The 14,773-nt window shown below is 53.8% G+C and overlaps 4 protein-coding genes and 1 pseudogene across 5 annotated transcripts; all 5 read left to right on the top strand.

The window, feature by feature from the left end:
* Positions 1 to 509: 509 nt before the first annotated feature.
* G647_09213 (lactoylglutathione lyase) lies at positions 510 to 1,490 on the top strand (the record flags this gene model as incomplete). Its single annotated transcript, XM_008733517.1, has 1 exon — positions 510 to 1,490. One exon carries the CDS (start codon positions 510 to 512, stop codon positions 1,488 to 1,490), a length of 981 nt encoding a protein of 326 aa, XP_008731739.1.
* A 414-nt stretch (positions 1,491 to 1,904) lies between these two features.
* On the top strand, positions 1,905 to 3,803 carry G647_09212 (dihydroxy-acid dehydratase; the record flags this gene model as incomplete). The annotated part of the gene is made up of 1 exon (XM_008733516.1): positions 1,905 to 3,803. The coding sequence occupies one exon, from the start codon at positions 1,905 to 1,907 to the stop codon at positions 3,801 to 3,803; it is 1,899 nt and encodes a 632-aa protein (XP_008731738.1).
* A 2,753-nt stretch (positions 3,804 to 6,556) lies between these two features.
* G647_09211 lies at positions 6,557 to 6,639 on the top strand (annotated as a pseudogene). Its single transcript has one exon. The product of its transcript is annotated as a tRNA-OTHER (tRNA).
* An 814-nt stretch (positions 6,640 to 7,453) lies between these two features.
* Positions 7,454 to 8,731, top strand: G647_09210 (uncharacterized protein; the record flags this gene model as incomplete). Its single annotated transcript, XM_008733515.1, has 1 exon — positions 7,454 to 8,731. The coding sequence occupies one exon, from the start codon at positions 7,454 to 7,456 to the stop codon at positions 8,729 to 8,731; it is 1,278 nt and encodes a 425-aa protein (XP_008731737.1).
* Positions 8,732 to 9,511: 780 nt separating this feature from the next.
* Positions 9,512 to 14,266, top strand: G647_09209 (uncharacterized protein; the record flags this gene model as incomplete). Its single annotated transcript, XM_008733514.1, has 1 exon — positions 9,512 to 14,266. One exon carries the CDS (start codon positions 9,512 to 9,514, stop codon positions 14,264 to 14,266), a length of 4,755 nt encoding a protein of 1,584 aa, XP_008731736.1.
* Between the last annotated feature and the right edge of the window lie 507 nt (positions 14,267 to 14,773).

The following is a 14,773-nucleotide window of genomic DNA, read 5'->3' as shown; positions in this document are numbered from 1 at the left end:
AGATCTGTGATTCGACGTCCAAGAGCAGCAGTTTGGAGGGGATTGGAGGGTTGCTCGACATTGGAGGATGCCAGGCTCGCGGCCAAAGAGCCCTGGAAGCCATCTTCCACCGGGAAGCCAGGACGAAGCTCGGGGGCTGTTTCGGTGGAAAGATGGGCGACCCATCGCGGGGTTCAGGCGCCTACTGGGTACACAGCGATGGCCCGGTAGAATCCCGCTGAGGGGAAGAAGTGCGCGTCAAGCAGAGCATTGCCCCACGTCATTCTGCTCTCAGGGCCATATCCTCAGGATCATCGGCAAAGGTTAATGATGTGCAATTGAATGCAGTTGTCTGGGTGAGTTTGCGTGACATTCTCACAGTCTACTTGGACGATTCACCTCAACTGATGCTTTCTCGTTTCACATCCCGCTTGCCACGACTCCAACAGCTGAGACAACATTTCCAGCTCCCCTCCGTTACAGCCGCCGTATCAAACACATTCTCGACGACGAGCTCCCCAGCCCCGACCATGTCAGCTCCAGATCACTCGAAATGGAAGTTCAACCACACCATGCTCCGGGTCAAAGACCCCCAGAAGTCGCTTGATTACTACAAGTTGCTCGGCTTGAGTCTTATCAACAAGTTGGACTTTCCGGACAACAAATTCTGCCTGTATTTCCTCGCCTACGACGGCCCGTCGTCCGCGAGCACCAACGCGCACTGGACCGACCGCGAGGGCGTCATCGAGTTGACCCATAATTACGGTACCGAGTCCGACGATTCGTACACCACAAACAACGGCAATAAAGACCCCCACAAGGGCTTCGGCCACATCTGTATCTCCGTTGACAACATCCAAGCAGCATGCCAGCGCATTGAGGATGCCGGGTACAAGTTCCAGAAGAAGCTGACAGACGGCCGTATGAGGAATATTGCGTTTGCCCTTGATCCCGACGGCTATTGGGTCGAGATTATAGGACAGAAGCCTGTTGATCAGACCGAGGGCGTTAAGGAGACGGACACCCAGGCATACAGGATGAACCACAGTATGATTCGGGTCAAGGATCCCGAGAAGAGCTTGAAATTTTACCAAGAGGTCATGGGCATGTCGCTTATGCGCACCTCTGAGCAGAAAGCGGGAGGCTTCACCTTGTACTTCTTGGGATATCCAGGCTCTTATGGCATTCCCGACCCCAAGGATTCGCCGAACGGGGTCAATCCCCTTGCCGGAAAAGAAGGGCTGCTTGAGTTGACGTGGAACTACGGCACCGAAAAGGAAGAAGGAAAGGTATACCACAACGGCAATGACCAACCTCAAGGCTTCGGCCACATTTGCATCAGCGTCGACGAGCTTGACAAGGCGTGCCAGTTTATGGAGGAGAAGGGCGTGAACTGGAAGAAGAGACTCACGGACGGCAGAATGAAGAACGTGGCTTTTGTGCTGGACCCGGATGAATACTGGGTGGAAATCATCCAGAATGAGACGCTGAAGAAATCGAACGATTGGTGATTGAGGTACTTTGGTGGTGTCCGCGAGCCGTCGAGCCACGCCGTGAATGAGGCAGCCGGCAGACCTAATGACATTCTCCCTGTATCATCAAGTAAGCGAGCGGTCTCAGTTGCTTCAGGCATGTATCATGTAGTCTGTACTCCGTACACAAGTAGCACAATTCGGCGGAAGTTCTCCCGAACCTGGCCGACGACGAGGAGCATCGGCGATTTGCCGTTCACACGCTCCAAGCAACTTCTCCAATCACCTTCGAGACGATGACCATCGAGGATGCTGAAGAAGACGCTGCCTTCCCCTCTGATGGAGGTGAGCAGGGAATTGTGGTACTGCTTCTGTACAGGCCGCTGCATACTCGTCCCCCCAGAAGTACGTAAAGTTGAATATTGGTGACTCTCATCACCGGCTCAATATACCATGACGACCAACGACAATGTGCCAGCCGCGAACGGGCAGAACGGCGACAGTCATACCTCCATAGCAGCCGACTACGACCTGTCTCGACCGATCGATTCCACGTCTGGTCTTCGAGCAGGCCTCACCTCATATGGCGATGCGCATTTCTCACTCTTCCTGCGGAAGGTCTTCATCAAAGCCCTGGGCTATTCCGACGCCGCCCTCTCCTCGCCCATCATTGGCATTATCAACACTTACTCGTCCTTTAATCCCTGTCATTCCAATGTGCCGCAGCTCATCGAATCTGTCAAACGGGGTGTTCTGGCGTCCGGCGGCCTGCCTGTGGACTTCCCGACCATCAGTGTGCACGAGAGCTTTTCCAGCCCGACAAGCATGTACCTCAGAAACCTGATGAGCATGGACACGGAAGAGATGATCAAGGCTCAGCCCGTCGATGCGGTAGTCATGATCGGCGGGTGTGACAAGACGGTCCCAGCTCAACTGATGGGCGGCATATCAGCGAACAAGCTCATGCTACCTCTCATCACCGGTCCGATGATGCCTGGATCGGTAGAAGGCGTCCGAGTGGGTGCATGTACTGACTGTCGTAGTTACTGGGCACGGTACCGCGCCGGCAATGTCGACTTGGAGGACATCATGTCGGTGAATGAAGAGCTGGCGCCCACGGGGGGGACGTGTGGCGTCATGGGCACGGCGTCGACCATGGCCTGCATCACCGCCGGCTTGGGCTTGCTTGAACTCAAGTCCGGTGCCACGGCGGCAGCTGTGAGCTCTGCGAGACTTCGAGTGGCAGAGCAAGCGGGACGCGATGCCGTGGCCATGCTGAAGAGGGACGGAATGAAGCCCCAAGATCTGCTTACCAGAGAGAGCTTTTTGAACGCCATCACGGTCCTACAAGCGATCGGCGGAAGCACCAATGCAGTCGTGCACCTGATGGCCATCATTAACCGGCATCCAAAGGTGGCGGGCACAATTGACCTCAAAACCTTTGACGACATCGGGAGGAAAACTCCACTCCTGGTCGACCTCAAGCCGAGTGGTGACAACTACATGACCGATTTCCACAACGCGGGCGGCATGCTGGCGCTGCTACATACCTTGAGGCCCTTACTACACCTCAATGCAAAGACCTACACAGGTCAGACTCTAGGCGAGCTTTTAGATTCCACCTCCTTCAAGTCATTCTCGTACTCCCGACAGATAATTCGCTCCCTGGAGGATCCCCTCTACCCCAGCTCGAGCCTATTGGTCTTATATGGGAACATCTGTCCAGATGGGGCCGTCATGAAAGCCTCTGCATCGAAGAACCGAAATCTTCTCCACCATCGCGGCTCGGCTTGTGTCTTCGAGAACAGCGCCGACATGGCTAGCCGTATTGACTCCCCCGATCTCGAGGTTGATGAGAATTCGATCTTGATACTGAAGAGCATAGGTCCCGTGGGTAATCCTGGCATGCCGGAAGCGGGCCTGATCCCGATACCACAAAAGCTAGGCAAACAAGGCGTAGCCGACATGTTGCGGATCAGCGACGGTCGCATGTCAGGTACTGCCGGGGGCACCATCATCCTGCACATATCACCAGAGTCTGCCGATCTGGACTCGGTCTTTGGCATCGTGCAGACGGGAGACAAGATCGTATGTGATGTGGAAAACAGGAAACTGCTCTTGGAGGTAGCCGATCACGAGATCGCGAGGCGCATTGCAGAACGGAAACGGCAGTCCCAGTCGGATCCTTCTTCTCGACAGGCGGGAGACAAGGCGTCGAGGAGGGTGGAACCGTGGCTGGAAAGGAGCGGTAGACGAGGCTATCGGGGCCTCTATGAACGCGAGGTCAACCAAGCGCACGAAGGGTGCGACTTTGGGTTTCTGACGGCCAAGGGTCCCTCAAAATCCCAATGACCCTTTTTGGCAGTGCTGATGCTCGTTGGTCCAAAGACGGCACTGCTTGGCTGTCATGACAATACAGTTCCTGCCAACTCAGCTTCGACATTGCGAGCCACCCCCATTTGTAACTGCACAGTGGCTTGACGCTCGTCTCGTCTCTCCGTAGCGCGCCCTGCTCGACTGTGGACCGCATGATTTGTCGGTTCCTTCTTCATCCATGACGCCGTCGGTCATCCACGACACGTCGGAGTCGCACAAGTGGAGCTCTTTCCTCAACAGGCAATTGCTTGCTACTGTACTCAGCTCGAATCATCACGAGGCTCGTTCCCCGGGAGCCGACCACAATGGAAATTTTCAATGGCTGTTCGGCTATCTCTTCCCGCAGCTGGGTCCTTGCATCACGGCATTGCCATGGGGTTGTTCCAGAAATGGCAATGCGAGGTTTCCAGCTTTGCCTTGAGTAATGGTACTCTTCAACCTACCTGGACGACAAACCGTCACTGCGGCCTTCAAGAGGAGCGGGATGTGACTCGGGAGTCTGCTCAGAGACAGAGCACCGAATATCGAAGCATCGACCTTGGGCGTAGTTTTGGTATAATTGTGTAGATTCTTGATATACTTGCAGGTCTGTCTGTTAGAAGATATAAGTAGTCTGCTGTATCAAACCCTGCTCTTTCGATGCTACCGGTCCGTCTGTCTGTCTTGCGAGTCTGACGAGCGCCCGTCTTCGCCTTTGCCTATCTGGTCAAGACATGCTACCTATACCGGCTAGAAAACGACGTCGAAGACCCAAGAAGACACCGGTGTGCCAGCTGATACTGTGTAAGGGGTAAAAAAGCCGCCACTCCTGTCCAAACTTACTTGATCCGGCAATATTCCTGCCGTGTAGGGAGGATTCGACGTCAACTTCATGAACCAGCAAAAGAATGCTCTTGCCCTTTTAGGAAGTATCGCTATGAAAAGCGCTGGTCAGTTGGGAATGGAGCAAATACCCAAGTAGGATTGATATGCAGGTAGGGTAGAAACTGTGCGCGCGCGCAGGGGCCGTATCAGTAGATGACGCGAACAGGACAGGACAAGACAGGAAATTGTTGTGAAAGCGCACGAGCGTCATTTCGCAGCGAGCCACCCGGCCGAATTCCTTGGGGGTTTGCCCGTTTGCCCCGTTTGCCATTGGGGAGAATGCAAATACTGTATGCGGTAACACGAGGGTGTCATTATCAAAGGTGGTGGTGTTGCTTTGATCAGCATATCGCTCGCTGTTCGGGATGTCTGAATCGAGGCTACTTTCGCATTATGTAGCCCTATAATAATTCTGTCGCGATGCACCTTTGCATGGCTGTCATTGCTATTTCTTCTTCAGGGAGTTAGATACCTGGAGCAGGTACTCCGTAGTACTGCAGATGTACGAAGCGAGAAGTACGAGCGTGTGAGTTGGCCCCGGGATTAATGTCTGGACCAGCCGGCCAACGGAGGCCGAAATCCAAGAACCCGCGGCGACGAAGTCGCCCTCGGGACGGTCCCGAGGCGGTATGGAGTACGGAGACCGCGAGCGCAGTGGCAGGCCGCTGGGGTGGGTGGGCGGAGAATGGCCGAACTGTGCAGCAGGCGTCGGGCGCGTTTGCCTTGGTGCATTGGGGCATACTGTGTAAACCAGCACATACTCTGTACAACGCGAAGGAACTAATGTTAAGCATAGAGGGAAACATGCCGATGTGAGCATAGGCAACTGAGAAGGGGGGTGTGGAGGAGGGCAAAAGCGTTGACCGCAATGGTTAAGTACATATTGACAGCTCTCATTACTTCGCTGTAGGGCACAAGACGAATCAGGGGCACAAAGTGAAAGGGTGCACGATGGGCACAACATCCCGAGGTAGATGAAGGACATACTATGTGCTTATGTCCCTTGGTATGGACCAGTTAGTCTAGGTTGATTCACGGGTCGTCACGTACGTATATCGTCAGTGGGTATCAGATGTCAGGACCTTGGACAACAGATCCAGCCCACGGGTTGTAGACCATTGAGATAGCTTAGCGTCCGTGTCATATCTCTGACTGCGAATATGTACTGCTGTGCTGAGAGAGTGTCGGCACTCGAGATGGAGGTGCTCGACAGCGCAAGGAAACCAGCGGATAAGCATGCGAGCCATGGGGAGCTTCTCACCCTCACTCTCGTCCTCGTCCCGGTCACTCGTTTTCACCCTTCACTTGGAAGGTTTGTATGAAATTATCAAAATATGTAGCCTAGGTGCCCGCTGTGCCCTGGTATTCGAAAGAAGCTCGGATGTTCATCCACGTCATCTTCTCTGGCATTGCTGTCTTTCTAGAGCCGACCTCTCTGTGCTGGCTCTGTATATAGATGTCGACGGTCCTAGCATAAAATGAACTTGCTTCATGGTCGTGGTGAAATGTCAAACGAAGCGCCTTGCACTTGTGACGAAACCGAGAACTTGCGCGCCAGTTTAGCCAAACAATGGGTCAAGGACGTAGGTGTACAATGGCAGAAAGGATACCGCAGGTAGAAAAGAGAAGAGGAATGAAGGTGCAGTCATTTTGTGGTCGTCCCTGAGAGTAGACTGCAGAACGTGTCAAGCTGGAGAATAACAAGTGAATACGGAGTACGGAGTACACGATGGAATGAGGGCTACCGCGGGGTTTAGTGCTAGGGTCGGCTGATTTCGGGAGCGAGACCAGGAGCCCCACTCACCCGCATCGAAACGGATATGTATTGTGCAAGCACAAAAATGCTCAACAATCACCTGAGATCTGCCGGGGTAGCTCAATCGGTAGAGCGTGTGGCTCTTAGCAAAGTCCAACCTCAAGGTTGCGGGTTCGAGTCAGTCATTCACCATCCAGCAATGAAGATTTTCCAACTGATAAGTCATAAAGGTCCCGCCTGTGAGTTTATCCTTCGTAAAACAATCGATTGGATGATGTCTAACACGAAAGAAGTCGGCTCAAGTCCGTTGCAAGAACGTTTTTTTTTGCCCCCTCGGCGCATAGGACTCTAAGACAATTTACTCCGTAGAGTTCTTGCCCTCATCTCATAGCCAAGACATTAGTATGGTCGGAGTGAGCCGCAAACTCTGGAGTACAAGTTGGCAGTATCCAAAACGCTATCGAAACTGTTGAGCATGGATAGCACGAGATATGAGGCAGCTTGAGGAGTATCGTAAAGTTCGTATTTTGACGAAACAGCCCTCGGCTAACCAATTGGGCAAGCAGTCAGGTGGAAATGCAGGTAGGGTCATTTGAAGGCCAGTACCGACAAGGATCTTTGAAGGTATGGTGGGCGAACAGTCCAGCTGCCATACGCGCTCGATCTGATTTCAAGCTGGATTCCCGCAATCTCCTCTGTGCCTGCGCTGCCCATAGAAGTCACATCAGTACTTTCTGATACCTTCTGGGCTGCCTTTACTCCGGCTGGGCACGCACACCGGCGGCGGAGATGTGCCATTCGTCATTTGTAGGTCAGCCCTGTGCATCCTGAAGCCGTGGCGGGGCTCCAACATCCGGGGGGTCGGCTGACCGTAGCCGGTGACAGCCTCAGACTGTGCACAGCCAACGTCGTCTTATCCATCCCATTCATGGTTTGCACAAGACCCTTGATTGTCAGGCCTCGTCTTCTTCTCTTCTCTCTACAGACCTTCCCGCTCCGAAGAACAATGGCGACCTCATCCGCACAGGTCGTCCCTACCGTGGGGATCCTGAGCATTGGGGATATGGGCATGGGCATAGCCCGGCTCCTCCGCCATCACGACCATACCGTCTACACGGTCGCTACGGGCAGAAGGCAAGTCTACACATCAGATAGTCGTCCAGAAGATATTGAACTCTTTGCTGAGCTCTCCCCAAGCCAGCATACCCTCGACCGCATCAAGTCATCGCAGATAACAGCTCTCGAAACGGATGAGCAGTTGGTGGCTGAATCCGATATCATCCTGAGTATTGTACCGCCACGGGACGCCATTGCAACGGCACGAAGAGCTCTTGAAGCGTGCCGCTCACAAGCAGCCATCAAGAGGCGTAGTGAGAGGAAAGGCACTGCGGCAACCCCGCAAGCCCCCAGCATAACATACATCGACCTGAACGCCATCTCTCCCAGCAGCGCCAAGTCCATCGCCACAATGTTTTCCACCCCAATGTCTCCGGCTTCACCCCGAAGGCTATCCATCACGCGCACGTTTTCTTTCCACAGGAGGGAGTCGGAACCCGAGCTAGACCCTATATCAATCAACTTCCTCGACGGCGGTATCATTGGAGGCCCCCCGGCGCCCAAGCAGGATCAAACCTGGAAGAAGCCCTCCATTGTCATCTCAGGGCCAAAGTCCGACCACCTGCTCACCCCCTCCTTCATCGAACTACTAAACATGAAATTACTGGGCCCAAAAATCGGCCAAGCCTCGGCCTTGAAATCCTGTTTCGCGTCTCTCACCAAGGGCATGACTGCTTTATCCATCCTGTCTTTCACCACCGCACATAGCTGCGGCGTGCTCAAGGAGCTCCAAGAGCATCTCGCCGAATTCAGCCCGAAGACGCTTGATCTGGCTGAAGCCGGGCTCGTGGGCATGCCACCCAAAGCATACCGCTGGGTGGAGGAAATGCGGCAGATCAATGAGACCTTCTCTGAAGAAGGCGGTTTTAGTGCCGCTGTACTCTCCTCGAGCACGAACGGTCATAACGGTCACCACAATCAAGCTCCGAACCACGGAGCCTACAACGGCAGGAATCTGGCCGGCATTTTTGAGGGTGTCGCCGAGATATACAAACTGATCGCGGATGACACGATACTAGGCGAGGAACGAGTAGAGAAACGGAAACGTGGCACCAATCCAGAGGATGTGGCTGAATGTGTAAAGGAAGGGATTGCGAAGAAGAAGAAGAAACTGGCCGATGAGGGCAGGGATCTGGAGGCGGCGTGGAGGGGGAGCTGGGGCGCTTAGCGGACCGTGGTATGCGAGTCGGCAAGGGAAAGTTGTGCTGACGATGCGGCGTCATATTCGACGGTGCGATGATTGATATTGCACTACTCTCGTCGGAATGCTATTGGTTGTAAGGATGGGCGCTGCCCTCACTCTCCGGACAGCGAGTCGTATAGCAGGCATACAGTAGACAAGGGAAGATGAGCAAACGGGACAGTACTGTGGTAGCAGATAGTATCGACTGGCGCTGAGTGGCGCTGATTGGCGTGTCGGATAAGGCCTGCCTGCTCCTCCAGGCCACCATTCATACTCATATCCGCTGGATGTCACTGCCGAGACTACAACAGTAGGGAGTACATGGTACTAACTGTGGTAGTGGGAACAACTCTCCCACTCTGCACTAAAGCGCAAAAGTGGTGTCGCTTCACCGTAGCTACCAAGGCTCGCCAGGACTGCGCACGAGATCAAGTGCAGAAACGGGTCTAAGCTTCACCGTAGTCGCAGAGACCACTTAGTCGTGCCAGTCACTCCAGTACGCAATTACCGGAAAGAGACATTTCGAAACGACGTCTCGACAAGTCACTGCTGCGGTAAGACTGTGGTCATCACTTCGTATTCCACAAACTTTCATCTTCTCCTGCCTCACCCTATGACCATTGTCCTTTTGATCTGCGCGAACGGAGAAAGCCCCTGCAATCGCCACGCCCCCAAGAACCATCTATCGAAATGATTTAATGACGGAACTCCTCCCGACATGCTCTTCGTCTCCGTCCTCCTCCGCATCCTGCAGCAAGACGCAAAATGTCGCTGAATCCTCTCGAAGACAGCCAGCCTGCTGGGCAGGTCCAGGAGACGATGCTCAAGCGCCCCGAGCCAAATGAGGAGGAACAAAACTACTGTCGAATATGCCGGGGCGAAGGCACCGTCGCTCAACCGCTCTACTACCCATGCAAATGCTCTGGCAGCATCAAGTTTGTTCACCAGGAATGCCTGATGGAATGGCTGTCACATTCTCAGAAGAAGTACTGTGAACTGTGCAAGACATCCTTTCGATTCACAAAACTCTACGACCGGTCCATGCCCGCGCGGTTACCCTTCCCCCTCTTCGTCCGCAAACTCGCTCGTCATGGCATTAGAGAATTTGCGCGTTGGACACGTTACCTGCTGGTGGCCATCATCTGGACTTGTTGCTTGCCTTGGTGCATCCGACAAGTCTGGCGAGGATTCCTTTGGCTCGCGGATGGTAGCACCCCAAGCCATCCCAGCACAGAAACGGCCGCGGTGGCTGTATCGAACACATCTGCCACAGGCTCCGCAGTCCGAGCGTCACAAACACAATTCGCCAATTTCACTGTCCCAGACTATCTGGAGCGCATAACATTGGTGTTTCCTCCAATGCTGATATCACTGGGCGACGTCGCGCGAGTCGTAGTTGGCCAGGGCTTCATTGGTAGGATTGTCGGTTTTATCCTGGCCATCTTCATCCCCAGGTTAAGACAAGTTGAGGGAACCGGCAATGAGCAAGACTTGGCGGACGAGGCGGCTGCGATGTCCTCAAGGCCTCCCTCCTTACTCTCGGACGTTGAATTTCTCTCCGCTTGGTCGGGTTCCCGAATGGTCAACAATGCCACCGTTGACATCATCGAGGGCCAGCTGATCTGCATACTGTTGGTCACAGCCTTTATCCTTGTGTTCCTCATTCGGGAATGGGTCATTAACCAGCAACCGATCTTGAATATGCCGGACCCTGATGCACTCGACAATCCTCTTCAAGAACGGCAAGCTGAGAACGAGAGGCCCCGCGTGGGCCTTCTTCGACCACGGAACCGCCGCCAGGGCGGGGAAGCAAATGCTCCGGCTGAAGGGGGCGCCATGGATCCTGCAGCACGGCCAATAGCCATTCCTAGACGGCGCCGAGCGCTGACGGACGATAACATACTAAACGATACGGGCATTGGCATCGAAAGACCAGCTCCACCGGTCCGGTCGCAGAGCCTGTTGACGAGCCCCGATGATATAGGGGAAGCCATCGTCGAAGAGGCTGCTGGTGAGAGTAGCGCAGTTGCTGATAATACTGAGGGTCAGCCAATCCGAAGGCGTAGTTCCAGCAGCCATCATACAACGGAAGATTCGTCTGTCGCGGCTTTAGGAGTCCAGACCATGGACGCGGGCAACTTGGATAGCTCTTCCATCGGGGCGCAAGGAGCATTGCCCTTGGAATTTGCGTTCAGAGGCTCTGAAGCTATCCGACTGCAACGGGACTCGCTACAGCACATGGAACCAAACGAAAGAGATCTGCCAGAGCCCCTGGGGAGGACCGTCTCGTTCGCGCAAAACCCCGATGTCATCGACGAAATAGCAATTCCCCCAGGACAAGTCGATGCCCATGAAATTGCGACCGACTCAGATGGGCAAGTAATCCCTACGCCTGATTCTTCAAACGATACAGACTTCTTGCACCCCGGAGGAGAGTTCCTTGGCACCGATCTCCAGGAAGAGCTTTTCGACAATGTACCTGGGATAGATGCCGAAGAAGTCACTGTCCCCATCGACCAGGAGCCTACAGCCGATGACTCTTTGATTGGCAGAATTTCAAAGTGGCTATGGCATACAGATGTGGAAATCGACACGCCGGGGGTCGCGGAAGTTCGCGACAGCCCCCACGCTGACACGCAAGACGAGGAACACATCGTGGAGGATGTCAACGTAGAGGCACCTTTTGTCCCTGTCCACAACCGAGAAGCTCCTCAGATTCCACAACTGCCCCCAGCAATCGAAGCACGACCTGCAGAGCCCCGAGAGCCGAATATGTTCATGGGTGTCGATCTCAACGACGCCGGAGATGACGCGGAAGATCTTGACGGGGTGCTAGAACTCCTCGGCATGGAAGGACCCATATTCGGCATGGTTCAGAACGTTCTCTTCTCCTTTCTACTCATCACAATCACTCTGACAATGAGCTTCTGGTTCCCGTACATGTGGGGGAAGATTGCCCTTCTGTTTCTGTCGCAGCCGACTCTCATGCTTGTACGGGCACCGCTGTTCGTCTTGTCGCGTTCAGCAGATATTGTTGTCGACGTCATCTTTTTCGTGGTTGGGCTCACCGGTTTTCTGTTCAGCCAGCCGATGAAGCTCATGAGAGCACTTATATCGGGATTAGCACCATCCCTTGGCCGGATTCTCGACACTGCGACAATAGAAGGGTTTACCCTCGACCTGAGTCAGAAAAGCGGTACTCGACTGGAGAGGACTCTGGCCGCAGCCGTTCTTGGTCTCAGGCCAGACGTGCCAAACTTCTCGATGCAATCGCACCATGCGCTTATATCCCTGAAGAACCACCTGCGCAATGCACTACACGGCACGGCTTTCCTGGTAGTCCAGGTTGAAAAGGCTTTGACCTCTGACAGACCAAGTTCCGGCACCATTCTGGCGTCCTTTCAACAATCACTGAAGTCTGCTCCAGAAGTCTTCAAGAAGCTACCGCAAGTCAGAGAATTGGGATCAAACTTCGTTAACCTTCTATATACTGATCTCTGGACTGAACCAACACAGAGTGTCCACGATCTCGATCCTTCCCTCGCTGAGTGGAATAATCAGGACCGGATTCTTGCCATCATCCTTGGTTATGCTTTGTTCGCTGTCGCAGGTGTCGTATTCCTCGAAGTCGCGCATCTGGTTCTCGGGCTGAAGGACAATGAGAAAGTCGAAGGCTACTTCGCCGATTCTCTTCGGCAAGCAGGTGGCGTGATGAAAGTGATTGTCATCATCGGGATCGAAATGTTGGTCTTTCCGCTATATTGCGGACTGCTACTGGACCTAGCACTTCTTCCTCTGTTCGCCAACGCCACCGTGGCCAGCCGTGTCGCTTTTATGACGCAGACGCCGCTGACGGGCATATTCATACACTGGTTCATTGGTACATGTTACATGTTCCATTTCGCCCTTTTCGTATCGATCTGCCGGAAGATCATGCGCAAAGGAGTTTTGTACTTTATTCGCGATCCCGACGATCCCACGTTTCATCCCGTGCGCGACGTGCTCGAACGGCCTGTACCTGCACAATTGGGCAAGATCGCATTTTCGGCGTTGGTCTATGGTGGCCTGGTCACTCTATGCTTGGGTGGCGTCGTGTGGACACTAGACTGGGTTGGCGGCGTTCTACCCATTCGATGGTCTACACCAGAACCCAGGCTGGCATTTCCCATCGACATAGTCTTTTACAACTTCTTGCTTCCTTTCATCCTTCGAAAGGCCGAGCCATCAAAGAAGATCTCGGCAATGTATAAATGGTGGTTTCGGGGATGCGCCCGGTCACTACGACTCACGAATTTTCTGTTTGGAGAGGAGCGAAAGGATGAACAATACACCCATCCGAGAGGGTTTCCATGGAGGTTGTTCGCCCAAGACGGCATAACCGAACCGCAACGAGACGGCACCTACGTTCGAGCACCGGCATCCGACTCGGTGCGTATCGCGAAAGGGCGCAATGTCTTCCTCGAAGTCACGGAGCAGAACGAGAGAGTGGATGGTCGCCCAGATACCGATTTCGGCATGCATGGCAAGAAAGATCCTCAATTCACCAAGGTCTATCTGCCACCGAACTTCAGAAGCCGGATTACCACATTCATTGCCCTGCTCTGGCTTTTCGCAGCTGCGACTGGGGTGACATTCACCATTGGACCTCTGCTAGTCGGCAGAAAATTGACCCAACTGCTGTCCCAATCGCAGCATCCACCGAACGACCTCTACGCATTCACGGTCGGCGTCCACATCTTTGCCGCAGCTGGATATGCAATTGCTTACGCTAGACCAGCCAGAGACTACCTCGCAGCGAAAGTCACCTCCTCCGGGAAACAGATCCTAGGATCGATTCTGCACTTTCTTGGCTTGGCCTACCTGAGCATCTTTACTACTATCGTGCTACCTTTTGTTATGGCCTTGATTACGGAGCTGTACATTCACATGCCGCTCTTCGACGTGCTAGAGCTCATCAACCAAGAAAAGGCCCGAGTCACATCTGCTTCAGCCTCGACTTCAACCCCGACAGACAGGAAACGCCTCCCTGGCGCTACGATCTTTATCCTCCAGTCCTGGACAATTGGCCTGTTATACCTGAAGCTGCTGCTTCGCGTGCTGACTCATGCCACTGAACCCACCTCCCGACCGGCGAGGGCACTCCGGGCAATCACCCGCAACGGCATCCTTCACGCAGACGTCCCTCTGGCATCCCGCGCGTTCGTCCTCCCCGTCACGACGGTGTGCCTTGCACTCCTCCTCTGCCCTCTGACGTTTATGAAACTCATCATCGTGGTCTTCCGCGTACATGAGACCGAGAAGCAGATGCGGATGTATCGATTCGCGTACCCACTGTTCTTGTGGATGATGGTGAACTACGTTGGTGCAATGTTTATGAAGACGAAGGTGGAGAAATGGAGGGTCATGGTCAGGGACGAGGTTTATCTGCTTGGGGAGCGGCTGCATAACTTCCAAGAGCCGAAGCCGAAGGTTAGGAAGGTCGACGCCTCCAGCAGTAAGGGGAAGGAGAAGGCGTTGTAAAGAGACATTCTTGGAGCGACGCAACAGCCGTGGTGGGAGGATTGTAACGCATTGCATAGCGTGGCGAATTAGAAAGCTTCATGGTTCATGGCAACAGATGCCGGCTCAGACAGGCAGGCAGGTATCAAGCACTCTTCTCGGTACTCTTAGATGAAAACGAATCCATATTGTCAACCACGGCTGACGGGGTTGCACCATGTACAGTGTCTCCTTCCCGCGACAATCGGGGGGTAACAGCCTTTGTCGTGTTTGGTTTCTCTTCGATACGTGTACGTGTATTCGCCACAGGTTTGTATACGTCTCCCGGAGAGTTTCCTGGATTTACACATGTAGTCTCCTCAACAAGGGGCATTCGATGAGCCGCTCTTTTCGTCTGTCCTGAATGTGGATCGTCTGTTAAGTCCCTCTCGTCCTGACTGTGAACTATTCGTGGGGTTTCCAGTCGTCTAATCCGTACGAAGTATACTACAGAGTATATGTTGGATACTCTATACTATATATTACACA

This window comes from Cladophialophora carrionii (assembly GCF_000365165.1).
Source record: "Cladophialophora carrionii CBS 160.54 unplaced genomic scaffold supercont1.9, whole genome shotgun sequence".
NCBI classification, from domain to species: Eukaryota; Fungi; Ascomycota; class Eurotiomycetes; order Chaetothyriales; family Herpotrichiellaceae; genus Cladophialophora; species Cladophialophora carrionii.
This window is presented reverse-complemented; position numbering and strand designations above follow the sequence as displayed.